General features: G+C 31.7%; 1 protein-coding gene across 1 annotated transcript; it reads left to right on the plus strand.

The window, feature by feature from the left end:
• Positions 1 to 1,706: 1,706 nt before the first annotated feature.
• RsfS312 (ribosomal silencing factor RsfS-like protein, 312) lies at positions 1,707 to 15,672 on the plus strand. Its single transcript, XM_074176582.1, has 3 exons — positions 1,707 to 2,113; positions 2,171 to 2,431; positions 15,429 to 15,672. The coding sequence occupies exons 1-3, from the start codon at positions 1,828 to 1,830 to the stop codon at positions 15,602 to 15,604; spliced, it is 723 nt and encodes a 240-aa protein (XP_074032683.1). The 5' UTR covers positions 1,707 to 1,827; the 3' UTR covers positions 15,605 to 15,672.
• The last annotated feature ends 2,383 nt before the right edge of the window (positions 15,673 to 18,055 follow it).

Here is an 18,055-nt window from a genome sequence, read left to right on the forward strand (position 1 = left end):
ACTGGAGTTTTTTCCCAAAACTCCAGTAATATTTATTACCATGTCAAAGGTTTCAAACAGTGCATCATAACTGCTATGACGAATTTCGTACTTCGAAACGTTCAGAAACATGTTCGAAAAGAACTCTGCTTATTGTGTTTAGTGAAGTGATAATATTCTTGACACATGATATATTTCAAAATGAATTTAACAAGATCATTTGGTGCTCACTTCATCATATTTCATATATATATATATATATATATATATATATATATATATATATATATATATATATGTTAACTCGAAGATTCTCACGGATAAAGTATGATGAGCTGTTTTCTCGGGTTTCGCTCCGTGTTCTGTGTATTTTCTCCCCATAAGGATCATTTTCACAACGTTTCGGCAAAGTCTCATTTGCCATCTTCTGGTGATGTCTGGTTTTTTCAACTAGTCTAGTTTTTTCAACTAGTCTAGTTGAAAAAACCAGACATCACCAGAAGATGGCAAATGAGACTTTGCCGAAACGTTGTGAAAATGATCCTTATGGGGAGAAAATACACAGAACACGGAGCGAAACCCGAGAAAACAGCTCATCATATATATATATATATATATATATATATATATATATATATATATATATATATATATATATATATATATATATATATATATATATATATATATAATAATAAATATTTGATGGAATCGGCCGATACTTGATGAAAATCCATAACGTATTCAAAAGCTTTATTGTGAGGTTTTACAAAAACGCAATACGTGTTTCTCAATGGAATGTTTTTTTCGGGCGTGTCTTCACAATGAAGGGAAAGGGTTTTTTTTCCAGTTTGTATATAAAAGTAACTTCTATGCTTTCTTTCTTCCTTTGAAAAGTTTCCAATTTTTTGTATAAAGATGGAGACGTAGTCACAACCTTTTTTACTTCTTAAAATTGCAGGTTGTTTTTCATACAAAAAAAACATATTGAAAACTTTTTTATTTTTTTTTTCAAGGTCTTAGACAAGTAGAATATTTCCATTGTGAATAAAATAGGTGAGGTCGATTTAAAGAGATCACGGAATGGCCTAATGCGCCTGAATGGAAGCAAAAGCCATCAACATAGAGAGAAATCACGGAGGGGGCGACATCTAGGTATTGTAATTCGAACGTCAAACATAAGGAAAACTGGTTATAGTCATGAGAAACCCGGGTCATTAAATTGTGTTGTTATTACTATCTAAAGTGATATTTTTTCAAAAGATAACCGTTCATAATGATTATTAAATACAAAAGTATCACTATTTTGAGGATTTAAATAAAAATAATTCACTTGATTCGTTGAGGGCACCAGAGTTATTCTCACTTTGGAAGGAGTTCATTTTACCAAAAAAACTTTGAATGTCATTCCTTGATCAGAATAATATCATATGATTCAACTCTGAAAACTACTTCGCTTTCAACTTTCGTCTACCATTATCTTTACAATAACGGATTCATTTCGTCAACCATACTTTCACTGAAAGAAATTTGAGAGGAAGTTTTGATAAATCAACATATTTATTATTTCACAGAAATGTCATTATAAAATGCCAATTTGACAATTTCTTTTTTTATTTGACAGGTATGCAACGCCATCTTGCGACAATGGTTTCCTCGAATATTAGAAAGAGAGGTTAAGTTTTTTCAAACTACGGGAGCCAAGTTCCAACTGTCGTGTGATGCTTGACGTTTTGCTTTGCCTTTTCACATGAACTAGGTTATAAGTTAACCCCAAATTCTAACTTTTCTGTTTACCTTTTACCAATGTTGAGAATTGTAGTTGAAAATACTTTGTGTCTTTAAATAATGTTCACAAAATATTTTCGTCAAACACTTAAGCTCAATTCAATAAGAGCTTGTGTGTGTAATAATAATGTTAAAAATTACTCTAATCATTCTAATGATTTGAATCCCAAAGAGTCTTCAGCTAATAGCAACAAACTAGGAAATATAGGATCAAAATATCAGATATTTCACGATCAAGACGCAGAAGTGATTCTTGATGTTTATGAAGAAAGATTGAAATATTCAAATTTAATCGAAGATGATGAAGTGGAAGAAAGCACACCTTTCGCAGGGATAAATTTGAACCGTAGGCTACTATAGTAGTTAATGTACACACCCTCTTGATATTAACTTTTTTCTCTAGGTGGAAAATCAGGCGTTTTTGAAATAGAAGACTTGGTCGATGTTCTTAAACGTGAAAATGCCATAAATATATTTGTAGCTAAAGTTCCACAAGAAATCAAATATGTAGACTATATCTGTATCGTGAGTGGCAAATCAAAGAGACATATGCAAGCTGTAGCACAGTTTGTCCGTAGAGTTTTTAAGCAAAAAAGAAACCAAGGGGACAAAGTTCCAAAATTAGAAGGTGAACTTTCCAACGACTGGATGGCTTTAGATTTAGGTAAATTATTGATAACAAGTTTTTATTGGAATAAGAAAACTAACTATATGTTTACCTTAAATTGAAAGACTTCTGATTACCAGTTAGCACAATCCCAATTCTCATCTATTTACTACAAGTGAGTAAATAAGTTTATACAGTGATGTCGAATGTACATTCAGTGGTGGATCAACTTATTTATCCATTCGAAACTTATGTATTTATCCATTCGAAACAGCTCTGAATATACTTGATTTCATACTATTTTTTGGGTTTATAACTTTGCACTATATGAAAAATGAACAAATTGGAATGAAAAAAGAAGTGGGATAATGAGCAAATTTGAAAGTTCACTTCAAAAAGTTACTGCGTAATATAAATCACTAAAGGGTTCAGTTGGTAATGAAATAACTAGCAAACCGATCAAACATATGCATAAATATCTATTGCACAAAGTGACCTGCAAAAAAAAGTTCCAACTGTAAATGCTCCGTTATAGAAGAAACATACATTAAATATTTGGGTATTGTTACTAACCAACATATGAGATGGGACAAACATGTATCATATGTAACAAAAAGGATGAGACTACTTTTTCATACAGTTTTTGGCAGAATCCATAATGAGATATTGTATCATAGCATGGGTGGTACTTACAACAATCACAATAATAGCTTACAAATAGCACAGAATTTAATTTTGAAAATAATATTAAAAATAGAAGCTTTTCAACAGATCATTTATATCAAGTTAATAACTTGCTTAACGAGATCCTACGAATAGTTACCAGTGTCTAATATGGATGTTCTCGAATTTTAACAACTATGTAACTCGTATAACAGTAAGAACTAGAGCAGTCGAGAATTTAAATATTAAAATGCCACTCTACAAGAAAGTTATATGCAAATATTTGTGTTTTACACAAAGTATAACTAACTCTCAGTAACTAAAACTCAGAAAAGTTTGACATATACTGGAAAAAGATGAATTTTCTACATGTAATAACAGTTTCTATACCATGTGTACCTTTTCTTACACAAGCATATACTCAGCTTATATCTACTTCTTTTTGTTTTCTCTGTGAATTTAAACTTTTTTTTAGTAATTAAATTTATTCATAAACTACACCTTAAGATTTGATCTCTATTTAGCTTTATTGAGCTTTATTTATTAGCTCTATTGAGCTTTATTTTAAAAAAATATCACATGTTTCGCTAACAAAGTAGCTTTTTCATAGTGAATTACGTAATTCACTATGAAATTCACGTGTTTATTGTCTTGGGATTGTTTCCAGAAGGTGTACATATAGAACTCTCATCTGAATGAGTAATATAGACAATACAGGCATTCCAACGCCTAGGTGAAAATTACTTATTCAAGATAATTGAAATCCAATAACTGTGTCATACAAAAAATTCTATATTATCATGAAAATAAATTTGATTTGAGTGTGTAACTTTTCGTATTCATAAATGTTGCTCACAAATTCAATAACCAATGAAAAAATGAACCCCAATAAATTCACTTATGAATGCCTGAGCTGGAAACACATATATTTCCTTTGACAATCAATCAATCAATCAAAATATGCTTTATTATCAAAGAATATATCAATCAATCAATCAATTTATTCATTGTAAATGAAACATTACAACGTCGTTATTTCCTTAGTATTAAAATTAAAATACATATACACAGAGATGCACAGATCAAAATAAAATAAATATATACAAAATTATCATGCACATGTAAACCTACAAGAGATGTAGTACATGTATTATTCATTTATAAAATCTTCTATTGAATAGAAACATTTTTCTATTAGGACATTTTTCAGCCAGATGGAGAATTCATTCGAGTGTTTCTTTTTTGCATAGTCTGGAATTTTATTATATAATTTTGCGCCCCAATAATCGCATCCTTGCTGTGTTTTCTTCAATCGATGAAGAGGAACTTGCAGTAAATCTTTATTTCTGGTATCATAAGAATGATTGAGTACATTTTTTGAGAACATCTCTGGATTTGCGTGAACATATTTCAGACAACTATACATATATGCACTGGGAATGGTGAGGATTCTATGTTGACGAAAAGCCTCTTTGCAGCTATCTCTATATGCAAGTCCGCATAGAATTCTGATGGCTTTTTTTTGCTGAACAAATATTTTGTTTGAATCAGAACTTGTGCCCCACAAAAGGATTCCGTAAGTTGCTATGCTGTGAAAGTTTGAAAAATAGGTTATTTTAGCCGCTTGATGTGTTGAAATTGTTTTCATTCTCCTTATACAATATATTGCTGAATTAAGCTTCTTACTCATTTTGTTTATTTGTACCTTCCAATTTAGTTTTGAGTCCAGATGTATTCCAAGGAATTTTAGTGATTTTTCCTCTGTATTGTTTTTGCTTGAAATCATTAGCCTTTGAGTTTTTTCTTTGTTTAGCAGGAGTATATTTGCCGTAAACCAAATATCTGCTTCGGCTAGAACTTGCTCTGTCTGTTGTCTTATGTCACCTTCATCTTTGCCTTTAACTAGAAAAGTTGTATCATCTGCATATGCACTTGATGCATAAACCTTGATATTTTCGAGAAGATCGTTTGTGTAGATGATAAACAGAATTGGCCCTAAAATAGAACCTTGAGGCACTCCTTGAGTTACCGGAATTGTCTGAGATAGTGAATTTTTCCACCATGTCGATTGAAAACGATTTGACAGGTATGACTTGAGCAGTTTATACGAAATTCCTCTTACTCCATAATATGATAATTTCTCTAACAGTATTTCATGGTCAACTGTATCGAAAGCTTTACTCAAGTCACAGCTTAATATCTGGGAGTCCTCTTGATTATCAATGGCATCTATGATTTTTTGAATAATTCCTATCATTGCTGTCATTGTAGATTTTCCTTGCTGATATCCATGCTGAGAGCTGTTGAAAAATGCTGAACTGTCAAAGAACTGGACTAATCTCTTTTTGATTACCATTTCGAAAATCTTTGATATTACTGGTAGAATTGAAATGGGTCTAAAGTTATTTGGAATATCCTCCCCTTTTTTAAAAACTGGTATAACTTTTGCATGCTTTAGTTCATCTGGAAACACCCCTTCGTTTATGCATTTATTGATTATTAATGCAATAGGTTGCGCTATTACATCACCTAAGTCCTTCAAAATTGTGGTTGAAATTCCAAATATATCTTCAGTTCGTTTACGTTTAATTTCCTTTAAAATCTGTTTAATTTCTTTTTCATCCACTTCAGAAAAATAGATTGATCGGACATTATCTATATTATTTTTTCTCAGCATTTCAATAGAGGGAACATTGATTTTTCCTATTTTTCTTGCTGTTTCTGATCCTACCATTGCAAAATAGTCGTTTAACTCATCAGCCATGAGTTTAGATTTGTTGATTTTTGTAATATTCGGTGTTGTTTCAGACTTAATAATATTCCATATTGCTTTAGTTTTGTCGACAGCCTGTGCAATGTACTCTTCATTATACCTCTTTTTTGTTTCTATTATGTTTCTATTATAATCGTGTTTGTACTGAACATAAGCTCTTTCTGATGCTTCATCTGATCTTACTTTCCTTATTGTGTCTAAGGCATCCAATCTATTTTTCATCTTTTTCAGTTCTTCAGTGTACCATTTTGACGATTTTGTTCTTCTTTTATTTGTCTTTTCTTTTATAGGAAAACATGATTCATATATTGTCAGAAATGCATCATGGTAGCATGTGTAGGCTGTACAGGGATCAAGATTTTCAAGTAATGTTGTCCAATCCAATTCTGATAATTTCTTTTTGCATTTTTCAATGTTTTTAATATTTATGTTTCTCGCTGTCACCATGTGATTTTTTATTCTTTCATCTTTTTGAGGCAAATTTAGTATTTGTCCCATATGATCTGACATATGTAAATTTACTGTTTGAGAGTTCGTTTCAGAAATTGTGTTTGTGAATATGTTATCGATGCAGCTTTGAGATCTATATGTTACACGTGATGGTTCTACAGTTGTTTTATGTAATCCATAGGATGACAGCAGATCCTCCACAGAACAGCATGTGTTACTTTCAGTCATGAAATCGATGTTAAAATCTCCCGCTAAATAAATATTTTCCATATTATTCGTTCCTGTTATGAATTGCAAGACTAAGTCCAGCTGTTCTGAAAATATATCGATTTCTCCTTGTGGCGATCTGTAGAGTGCCAGAATTATTCCATATTTTGTTATAACTCCAACGATTTCAATCTGCATTTCAATTGAAAAACCTGCCACCTCTTTCATTTCTCTGTACTCCATATTGTTTCTGAGAAGTATCATTACCCCCCCATGTATGTGATGTGTTCTAGAGTAGTAAGTCCCCACAGTGAAATTTTCAATAACTAAGGTATCTATTTGCCACTGATTTAGCCAGTGCTCTGTCAATACTGCAATTTTTATTTCCTCTTGTTGATTTAGATATGCAGTCATTTGATCAATTTTATTATTTAAACAATAACATCTTGTTGACAAAGCCTGTATAAATAAAATAAATTAAATTATTTAGATAATTATTTACTTAGTATACATAGTATATGTAGTCACTACTTTATAAAATTGAATTGTTAAAAAGCAATCACTCATTTAAAATGTAACAAACAATAGTAGGTATATGATATCAAAATGTAAAGTTTTGGTATATTTATTATTAGTCTATTATATCTGCATAATATTCTTCCAAACTACAATAGGTTCTATCAGTTCTATCAGAAAGAACTCTTTTTACAGCTTTTCTGAAGCCAGTTAGTATATTTTTCAGATGTTGGAAGGTTATAAACTTGAATACAACTAATGTGAATGAAATATTGGATGAAATAGAAACAAAAGTTACTGTAATTGTGAACAAAATAACACCTGAAAAGCAAATACAAATTAAGTCGAATCAATTACCATTCTATGACAGTGAACTGAAAACATTATCAAGAGAAAAAGATATAGCTTATAAAAATTTCAAAAAATGTGCAACCGCTGAAAGAGAACAAGAATGGCAACAATATAAATACTCACCAAACACCTATGTTAATAGTCTAAAAGAAAAAGAAAAAATCTATTTTGAAAATAAAATTGATGAAAATAAAAAACATCCTAAAATTATGTGGAAATGTCTAAAACAACTAATCAAACCAGTAGAATCACATAATATAAAGAGAATTATGTTTGAAAATAGTAATGGTAAAAAAATATGTGATAATCCAATAGAGATTGCCCATAATTTCAATGAATATTTTGTAAACAGTGTAATTGAGATAGAAAATAAGTATATATTGTGATGAGATATGGACACCGAATAACTATGAACCCATAAACAGTAGGTTGAGTCAATTCAAAAAAATAGACACGATAACTTTACGTAAGATAATTTTTTCTCTTGATAAAGTATATAAAAGTGAAATTATAAATAGTAAATTTTTAAAAGAAACTTTCGATGTGTCTGGGCATATAATATTAAACTTTATAAATACTTCCTTCCGAAAATAAATAATACAAGTGATGCAAGTAATTTTCGTTCAATAAACAGTCTTCCAACGCTTGAAAAAGTACTGGAACTGGCAGTATATGAACAACTAGTTACATACTTTGATGAAAATAATTTATTCATCGAAAATCAGTCTGGTTTTCGTAAGAATCACTCATGCGAAACAGCGTTACAACTAACAGTCACAGAGTCGAAAAAAAGTATTGATAAGAAAGGATATATTGTTGCTATATTTCTAGATTTCAAGCATGCCTTTGAAACAATTAAAAGGAAAACTTCAATCAATAAACTGATGTATTATGGTGTAAGTGGAAAAGCTTTAAACTGGTTAGATAGTTATCTGAGAGCAAAGAAGTCAAAGGACTAAAATTTGTGATGTAATGTCAGATCAAATTATAAATGACATAGGTGTACCACAAGGTAGTGTTTTGGGACTACTGCTATTCATTATTAATATAAATGATATCAACTATGTACCTGGTTCACACCATATTAATTTATTTGCTGATGATACCCTTGTACATACGGAAAACTGTGATTCAAAAGAAGCTGTATAAAATATCAATATATCTTTAAAGAACATTGAATTTATTGAATATCAATAAATCTAAGGCAATGATTGTTACAACAAATTCGAATCAATGAAAGATTGATACTAACAACGTTAATATCAGCATATTCAATAATCAACTCACAATTGTAAATGAAATTAAGTACCTAGGATTCATTATAGACCATCAATTAAATTTGAATAAGCATGCCGAATATACCATTAGAAAGATATGTAAGAAAATGTATTTTTTCTCTAGAATTTCAAAATGTTTATCAACCTTTGCTAGACTAACATGTTACAACTGCATGATAAGGCCACACTTTGACTACTGTGCCACACTAATGTATCTATTCAACAAGAAAATATGCAAGAAATAATGAAACTTTTATATCGTATTTCAACAAATACAGACGCATTTTTAAAAAAGCGATAAGGACTGCTAAACATCTTTATTATGAAGGTCGTATAGCTAACTCTACCAACATGTGCAAAGAGAGTTGGGTTATTGTGAATGAGCTCAGTGGTAAACAAAAAAGTGCATCTGTTAAAACATCTTTAAACCCAGATGAAATTAATAATTATTATTGCTCCATAGCAGAAAGTATCTCTACAAATATCCCCCCACAAGAAGACCCTAAATGTTATATGAAGAACATATATACAAGAGATTCTTTCTTTTTAACACCAACTAATTCTGAGGAAATAATGGACATCTTAAAAAGTATAAAAAACAAAAATACCTCAGGATGGGACGATATACCTGCAAAGGTACTTCTTCATATTCCAGAGAATGCTTTGTCAACCTTGGCAGAAGCCATCAATTTTTCATTCTCGAGCGGAATATTTCCAAAATGTTTGAAGTTCGCAATCATTAACCCCTTATCTAAAGGAGGAGATTGTGAGTTGGTTACAAACCTTAGACCCATTTCACTTTTGCCGACTCTTGCAAAGCTTATAGAAAAATTGGTGAAGAAAAGAATGATCTCATTTCTCAATACTAACCACTCACTTAGTAATTGCCAATTTGGATTTCAAGAATCAAGGAGCACCAATGATGCTATGTTCTCAGTTCTAGAAAAAATATATTTCAGTATCAATGAGGGTGAAGTAGTTGCTGCTGTGTTTTGTGACCTTGCTAAGGCATTCGACTGCGTAAATCACAAAATTCTCTTGAATAAATTGGAAATGTATGGTTTCAGAGATGTAGCGTTGAAATGGTTTCATTCTTATTTGTCAGATCGCACCCAGTCTGTATTAGTTAATAATAAGAGATCTGAACCTCTGTTGGTATCTTGTGGGGTTCCGCAAGGTTCAGTACTCGGTCCACTACTGTTCCTGCTCTTCATAAATGACCTATCTCTCATCAATACGAAAGGAAAAATAACTTTGTTTGCTGATGACACTACTATTGTTTGGCACTCAAAAGACAATACTGAACTATATAATAATATATCGGTTGATCTAGACATCGTTAAAAAGTGGTGTGATGCTAACAGACTGGCATTCAATACCACAAAAACCTGCATACTAACCTTTAAATGTATATTAAATGAAATTTTTCTAGGGAATACTTTAATTAGCTCCGTCTCATCAAGTAAATTCTTTGGTTTGCATGTAGATAATAATCTATCCTTTGATATCCACATCTCTAATCTATGTAATAGGATGGCTTCGGGATGCTATGTTTTAAGGGTTATTACCAGAGAACTCAACTTGCAAGCTGCAAGAACAGTCTATTTTGCGGTAATAGAATCCCGCCTAAGATATGGAATTTGCTTCTGGGGTAATGTTTCTCAGTTCTTGTTACAGTCTGTGTTTATCTTACAAAAGAGAGCGGTTAGATATATTTGTAAGGCAAAACCGAGAGATTGCTGTAAACCCCTGTTTATTGATCAAAAATTTTTGACTCTGACATGCATTTTTATCCTTGAAAGTGTGTGTATGATGCACAAAAAATTTAATACTACCAGTGATTCAACAAACTCTTATAATACTAGGCATAATAGCCACTTAATAGCACTACCCATTCCGAAAAGCGCATTAATAAAAAAATGCATAATATACAATGCAAGGAAAATGTTCAATCATTTGCCAGTATATCTTCGGTCCACTTCTTCATATAAAAATTTTCGAAGTGCTGTATAATGTTTTTTGCTAAATAAAGCTTTTTATACTTTAGACGAATATTATAATGAAGATTTTGACTAACATTGCAATCACTTGTATACGCACTTTATATTATCTTGCTTGGTTTTATTATTTTAAGGTGTTTATTTAATTTTGAATTGATCCCTTTGTGTTGCATATGTATATATGTGTGTGTATATAGATATATGTGTACATACATAAATGTATTTCTAAACTTTGTTAACAAGAATCTTGTTCTTTGGACAATAAAGTTCTTTCTCTCTCTCTCTCTCTAAAATCAAATGGGACAGTTGCAGAAACTACAAAATCGAGGTATAAGAATCATTTTGAGATGCAACCAGTGTACCCCTATTGAATCTATTTTGAATACTCTACAGTGGCAGCGGGTACATAAAAGACTGTATTATTTGAGCAGATATTTAGTTCGAAATAGTGACATTCATTCATATAATACAAGAACATGTAATACATTTTATAAATCCCGAACAAACTATAAGAGTGGAATGAATTCATTGTTCTTTAAAGGTCTAGCTAGTTTCAATAAGTTACCTGATGAAATAAAACAAGTAAATTCCTTAAAAGTATTCAAAAAGTTATTACTAGAATATATCAAATTATAATACATGAATCACTGTAAAATTATATACTTATATAAATTATTCATACAGTGTCACCGATAAAGTCCGCATCAAATGGGAAACTTTTTTATTTATCGTTTTATGTGACATTTGATTTTGGCAGTAGATTTTGCTTAAGAAATGATGTCAAATGGCGTCTACAAAATAGGTCACGTGATTTCCTTAACCTGTCAAAATTGACATTTAAAAAAAGAAACATCGAAAAATGACATTATTCTTCAAAATATCCAAAAATATCAAAGGATAAAAACATTTTCTTTTGTAATTTTATACCCACACACCAAGTTTCAAACCCATAATAAGTATTTTATATGTTCACTATTTTTCCGCATTCCTGCTTTTTCTACTTATCAAAATTTAAGCACACCTGTACTAAATCATTTATTTTAACTAAACTCGTCACCGAATTTCTTTTTTTGTAATATAATAATATTTTAAGAGCCTCTTTGATGTTAAAAACAAATTTTGAACAATAAAAGTTGTCAAACTTGATGCAAAGTTCATCTAGTTTCAACGGGGCTTTCAAAACTATACATTACTTGAGTTTTTTAATGAGCAAATGGCCTCACAATATGAATTAGAACAAAACGGAACATTAGGAAACATCATTTCGTGATTCTTGAAGCCCATTCAATAAAAGAAAAAAACTCATAGTATTTACATTGACCTACTCCGCTAACAACACTAATTTAAAAAAACTGGGTAGGCTGTGAAAAAATATGAAACTACATAATGTGTTTTAGAAAACGTCACTGTCACTGAATAAATTAATGCCCGTTAGTTCAATGTAATGTATGAAAATTAAAATAATATGTTATCTTTACAAGAAAAAATTGAAATTGTGCTAATTTGTGGTGAAAACACATTGCATCGACAAGTGGCTGATATTTTTAACGCAAGACATCCTGGTAGACATGTACAGCAATCCACTGTAAGTAGGATTTTAAAAAAAATTAAACTGACGATCAGTTGAAAATACTTTTAAAAAACGTCATAATCCATCACGCAATAATGATGAGGTTCAGTTGGCTGTCTGCCTGGATGTTATCGAACAGGGAAAATCAAGTATTACCAATATTGTAGATAGAACTGGCGTTAAAAGAGAAAGCGTAAGAGCAATTTTACATAAAAATAAATTGAAACCCTACAAACCCAAATTTATAAATACCTTAAAGGAAAGAGATTTCGATGTTCGACTAGATTTCTCTTTCTGGTACCAAGGAGAAGTAGAATTAAACAGAAAATTTCCTTACAAAATCCTATGGACCGACGAAGCTACCTTCACATCGAACGGCGTAGTCAGTTCCCAGAATTGTAGGTGGTGGGCTCAGGAAAATCCTCATTTTGTGATAGAATGTCGGGACCAATATTCATTTAAAACAAATGTGTGGTGCGGTGTTTTAAATAATCAGGTAATGGGACCATTCTTTTTTAGACACAATTTAACTTCTCAGGATTATTTGCAATTTCTAAATACTGAGATCAGTGATATAGTGGACAATATGCCGGTTGAAATAAGACACAGTCTGTGGTATCAATGTGACGGGGCTCCTATTCATAGTTCAAGACAAGTCAAAGAGAAACTATTAGAAATGTTTAGGGGCGAAGTTATTGGGCGAAATATGGAGCAAATATGGCCGCCTAGGTCGCCAGATTTAACCCCACTAGATTTTTTTCTTGTGGGGTTACTTAAAACAAATCGTTTATAAACAAAGACCTTTTCATGACGTGAATCACCTAGAAACTGTTATTAAAAACTCTATTTTAAACATAAACCCTGTGTTATTAGGTATAGGTACATGTTTATTTTCAGTTCCTTTTAATTAAGATTAAATTCCACTGTATTTTTTGTTAAAAAAACAATAAACACTCTAAGATATAGTTTCCTAATGTTCCGTTTTGTTCTAATTCATATTGTGAGGCCATTTGCTCATTAAAAAAATCAAGTACTGTATAGTTTGGAAAGCCCCGTTGAAACTAGATGAACTTTGCATCAAGTTTGACAACTTTTATTTTTCAAAATTTGTTTTTAGTATCAAAGATGCTCTAAAAGTATTATTATATTACAAAAAAAAGAAATTCGGTGACGAGTTTAGTTAAAATAAATGATTTAGTACAGGTGTGCTTAAATTTTGATAAGTAGAAAAAGCAGGAATGCGGAAAAATAGTGAAAATATAAAATACTTATTATGGGTTTGAAACTTGGTGTGTGGGTATAAAATTACAAAAGAAAATTTTTTTATCCTTTGATATTTTGAAGAATAATGTCATTTTTCGATGTTTCTTTTTTTAAATGTCAATTTTGACAGGTTAAGGAAATCACTTGACATATTTTGTAGACGCCATTTGACATCATTTCTTAAGCAAAATCTACTGCCAAAATCAAATTTCACATAAAACGATAAATAAAAAAGTTTCCCATTTGATGCGGACTTTATCGGTGACACTGTATATGCATAACTATATATTGTATATTAGGATTCCCAAAATAAAGTCTACTACTACTACTACAGCAAGAAACATAGACACAAAACATGTTTTCCTAAGAATAACTTACGGCTCTGCCGAACTATAAAAACCTGATTCGGTCCCCAGCGGGGCAGGCACAAAGTATGTGCTCTGCTGTTTCATCATATTCCAAACAGAGGTGACACACACTGTCTTCACACAGTCTGAATCTCTGCATATAATGATTCAAATGATAGTGACCTGTAAGAAGGCCTGTTAGACATCGTAGTTCATTCCTATTGTAGTCCAACAACTGTTTGGAATCAAGCTTCGAAGGGTGAATAAACGCCTTGGAGTGAGCCATTCCTGGAAGATTTGGGCAGAAGTCCATAAATCTTCTTGCCAACCAAGTGTTCAATGTTGTTGTTACCTTCAAATTCGAATTCGAAAACTTGGTCTTAGGAACACATCAAGTAGAAACAAAACGAGCACTAAATTCCTGGGTATACACATTGACAGAAAGTTAGGGTTTGTGGAACATATAACGTCCTTGAAAAAAAGACTAGCATCGGGCTGTTATGCTATTAGAGTAGTGACAAACGAGCTTGGTACAGCTATTGGCAGAAACACATATTTTTCACTCAGAATCCCATATTAGATACGGACTACCCTTTTGGGGTTTTTGTAGGAAAACCTTATGGAAATCTGTGTTCATTCTACAAAAGAGAGCAATCCGTTATTTGTACAAGGCCAAAGCAAGGGATCACTGTAGACCACTATTCATCAAGCATCAAATTCTTACGCTTACATGCCTTTTCATTATGGAGACTGTATGCTTGATTCACAACTGACATTTATCGAATGATAACCCATTAAATCCCAGGCACACCAGAAATAACTGCCATATCTCCCTGCCAATACCTAGGACGACTCAAATTAAAAATTCAATAATATACGAAAGCAAAAAAATGTACAATCACTTGCCTGAACATTTTAAAGCAATCGGAAATAAAAAAAATACAGGAAGGAGATAAAAGTATTTCTCATTTCAAAAGCGTATTATGACCTGCAGGAATATTACAATGACCATTTTTAATAATTTATATTTGCATAAAGATATAGGTATCAACTTCATGTCTAGATATTGTTTTGTAATTAGTTTCGAATATATGTGAGTGAATGTCATCATTCTATTTGTCATGGTTGTGTTTATTTATATGGACATTTTATTTATACATGTGTGTGTATATATATATATGTATGTGTATGTATATGTGTGTGTATATATATATATGTGTATATATATATGTGTATATATATAATTATTCATCTTTACATTTTATATTTTCATATTTTTTGTCTCATATGTATTGGACACAGTGGATATCCACTTCATTGTTATCTACTCACTTTGTCAATAAGAATAATTATTCTTGGACAATAAAGTACAGTTTGATTGATTGATTGATTGAAAGCCTAAGGTGATGCCAATGACAGGTTCTGGTCCCATGAAGGCTAGTATGACCAGGAATCCAAACAAGAGACAATCTGTTAAGACTTCCTATCGAGGAGAGTAGTTTTTGTCAATTTGCTACCAATTTAGACGTTGCTCGGTAGGAGCCAAGAACTTCCAACGTTGTTTGAATGTCCGAGAATATTTTTATTATTTATAAACTATCATTTGTATGATTTTATTCTATTGTTATTTGTTGCAGGTAACATAGCACTTCACATATTTTCCCAAGAAGCGAGAATCACATATGATTTGGATTCCCTATGGGCTGTAGGTCCAGAATATGATGATGAATTCAATAAGCCCGAACCAATTTCTGAGATGCTAGATATGCACGCTAGGTTTTTGAGCGATGTGCAACAACTCAAACTATCTTAGTGTCCCCAATGAAATAAATACACCTTTTACATAACTTGTTCATATTTTGATTATATTTATAAAACTGACTGTCTTCATATGAGGAACCCCAATGAATCATTATTGCAACTCCCACCCCGGAGTATGCTCATGGAGTTGTTTCCTGGCTCTGTTTGCAGGAAGACATCCCACTGAATCAACTGCAGAAAGATTTCATAACTAGCTGAAATTATATTTGTTTGGTCGTGATACTCAGACGGTCCACACCGTTCTGAAGAGACCATGCCCGGTACTGATGATGGGGCAGTCACCCTGAAACCGGTCTATCGGTTGGTCGGATCGACCAAACGAAATTAATTTCTGCTTTTCATAGTGGGAAATAACTTACAACGAATCTTCCAAGTGGAAGACGTTGCACAGGTGCCTGATGGTTTTACTTCAACTCTCTGCGCAGCATTAGCTGGGTTAGTTGTTGTTTTTCTGTTGGGTATCTGCCACACGTACCTAGAAAGTCGTAGGTCTGCATGAGAGGAAAGGGGCCAACCTTGAGCGTGTCATAATGCACCTCTCCAAAATATTAATCATTATTTTGACTCAGATTGCAAGAGCGTATTTATAAGATAAAAGAAAAATAATGTATTAAACTCATATATTTATGCACAGCATCCACCCTGTATAATTTTCAAAACAATTCAGTTTCAGTTTTTTATTGCCTAAAGATAATCAGAATAATTAGACCTTGAAATAACGTTGATAATAATAATAATAATAATAATGTTTATTCACAGATATATCATTATATACATTTGATAGAGAATTTAGTTGAACAAACAGACAATATCACAAAAGTCACAGAAGTGACTTGTGCGTGATCACATAAATATGACAGATAATTACATTAAAAATAACACATAAATAATAATAATAATTGAAATATTACATTTTCACAATGACATTGAAATATCTCAATCATGAAATAAAATGTATTGAAATATCTATTAATATGTTTTTATAATCAAATTTGATGGAGAAGGTGTAATTAGATCCAAACTGAAACTTTTACAAAAGAATCAACAGTTGAACAGAACGAATGAAACCGGGATACATAGAAAATATTCTATATATTTGTGTACTTATTTTGCTGTAAGATGTTATTTTTCAATTTTTTTCAATTATTTGGTGGATCGCTTTCCGGTTCCTCTGATATACATATGTTTTCAACTCTCTTTTGAATTTTGATATTGATTGTTGAATTTTTATTTCATCAGGAAGAGTGTTGAAAGCCCTTGGACCCAAAAATTGATGACTTTTCTGGCCTACTAACTTGCTCATTATCGGTTGGACAAATTTGTTTCTTCCTCTGGTAAGATACGTATGATCCAGATTGAGAAGGTCAATTTTTTTTTGGAATACTGCAATATTCAGCTGTTCAAAGTATATTTGTCTCAGATCAAACGTTTTTGTCTCTTTATATACTTGATCACTGGAGTATCTACTATTTTTATTCAGGATAATTTTCAAGAATCTTCTTTGGGATACTTCCAATGCATCAAGGTGTGTTCTTGACACCCCGCCCCATCCGAGAATGCCGTATTTCAAGAGCGGTTCGACAAGACTTTTGTACAAAATGATTTTCTGATCTTGGTCCAAGTACTCCGTCACATACTTGAATCTATATAAGATGCATCGCAATTTTTTCAATAGATAGCTAATATGCTGATCCCACCGAAGATGTGAATCTATGATGATTCCTAAATATTAAAATTTTTCTTTTGGTTTTATTGCACATTTTGTTAGAGTAATATCAAATGTAGGAAGAAATGCATCTTGACAGTTAAATGGTAGGTAGTGTGTCTTTTCTAAATTTATTGATAAGAGGTTATAGTCGAACCACATTTTTAATTTATTGAGGTCTGTTTGAATTTTATTTTTCAGGTCATACCAGTTTTTGTCTGTATAAAAAAGGACAGTATCATCAGCAAAGCTTGTGATTTTTCCACTTTTTTCCGCACATAGTAGGTCGTTGAGGTATATTGTGAATAATATTGGTCCCAGTACCGTTCCTTGGGGTACTCCACATGTAATGGATTTTTTCCGACTCGTTTTCCCTTCGAATTTCAATATTTGCCCTCGGTCTGTTAGATAATTCTTTAATAATTCATATGACGAACCTCTTATACCTATGTCCTCAAGTTTTCGTAGAAGAATGGAATGGTCAACGGTATCGAAAGCCTTCGTGAGATCTATAAATACTGCTATTGATGGAATACCTTTATCTAATGCATTGTATATGTCTCCAGTTAAGACCTGAATTGGAAGAAAAAAAAGTAAAGGAAAAAAGGGTTAATTTCTCTTGGAATGAAACTTTGAGTTTGGTTATCTTCTCTGGAGCGAGTATTTTGAGCTCATCACTGTGTGGATTTGAAGAAACATAAATATTCAATACGGGAATAATTAATAATAATAATGATA

Source organism: Leptinotarsa decemlineata, unplaced genomic scaffold (assembly GCF_025532065.1).
Source record: "Leptinotarsa decemlineata unplaced genomic scaffold, Ldec_3_MD MMD2_tig00001973_RagTag_RagTag, whole genome shotgun sequence".
Classification (NCBI taxonomy): Eukaryota; Metazoa; Arthropoda; class Insecta; order Coleoptera; family Chrysomelidae; genus Leptinotarsa; species Leptinotarsa decemlineata.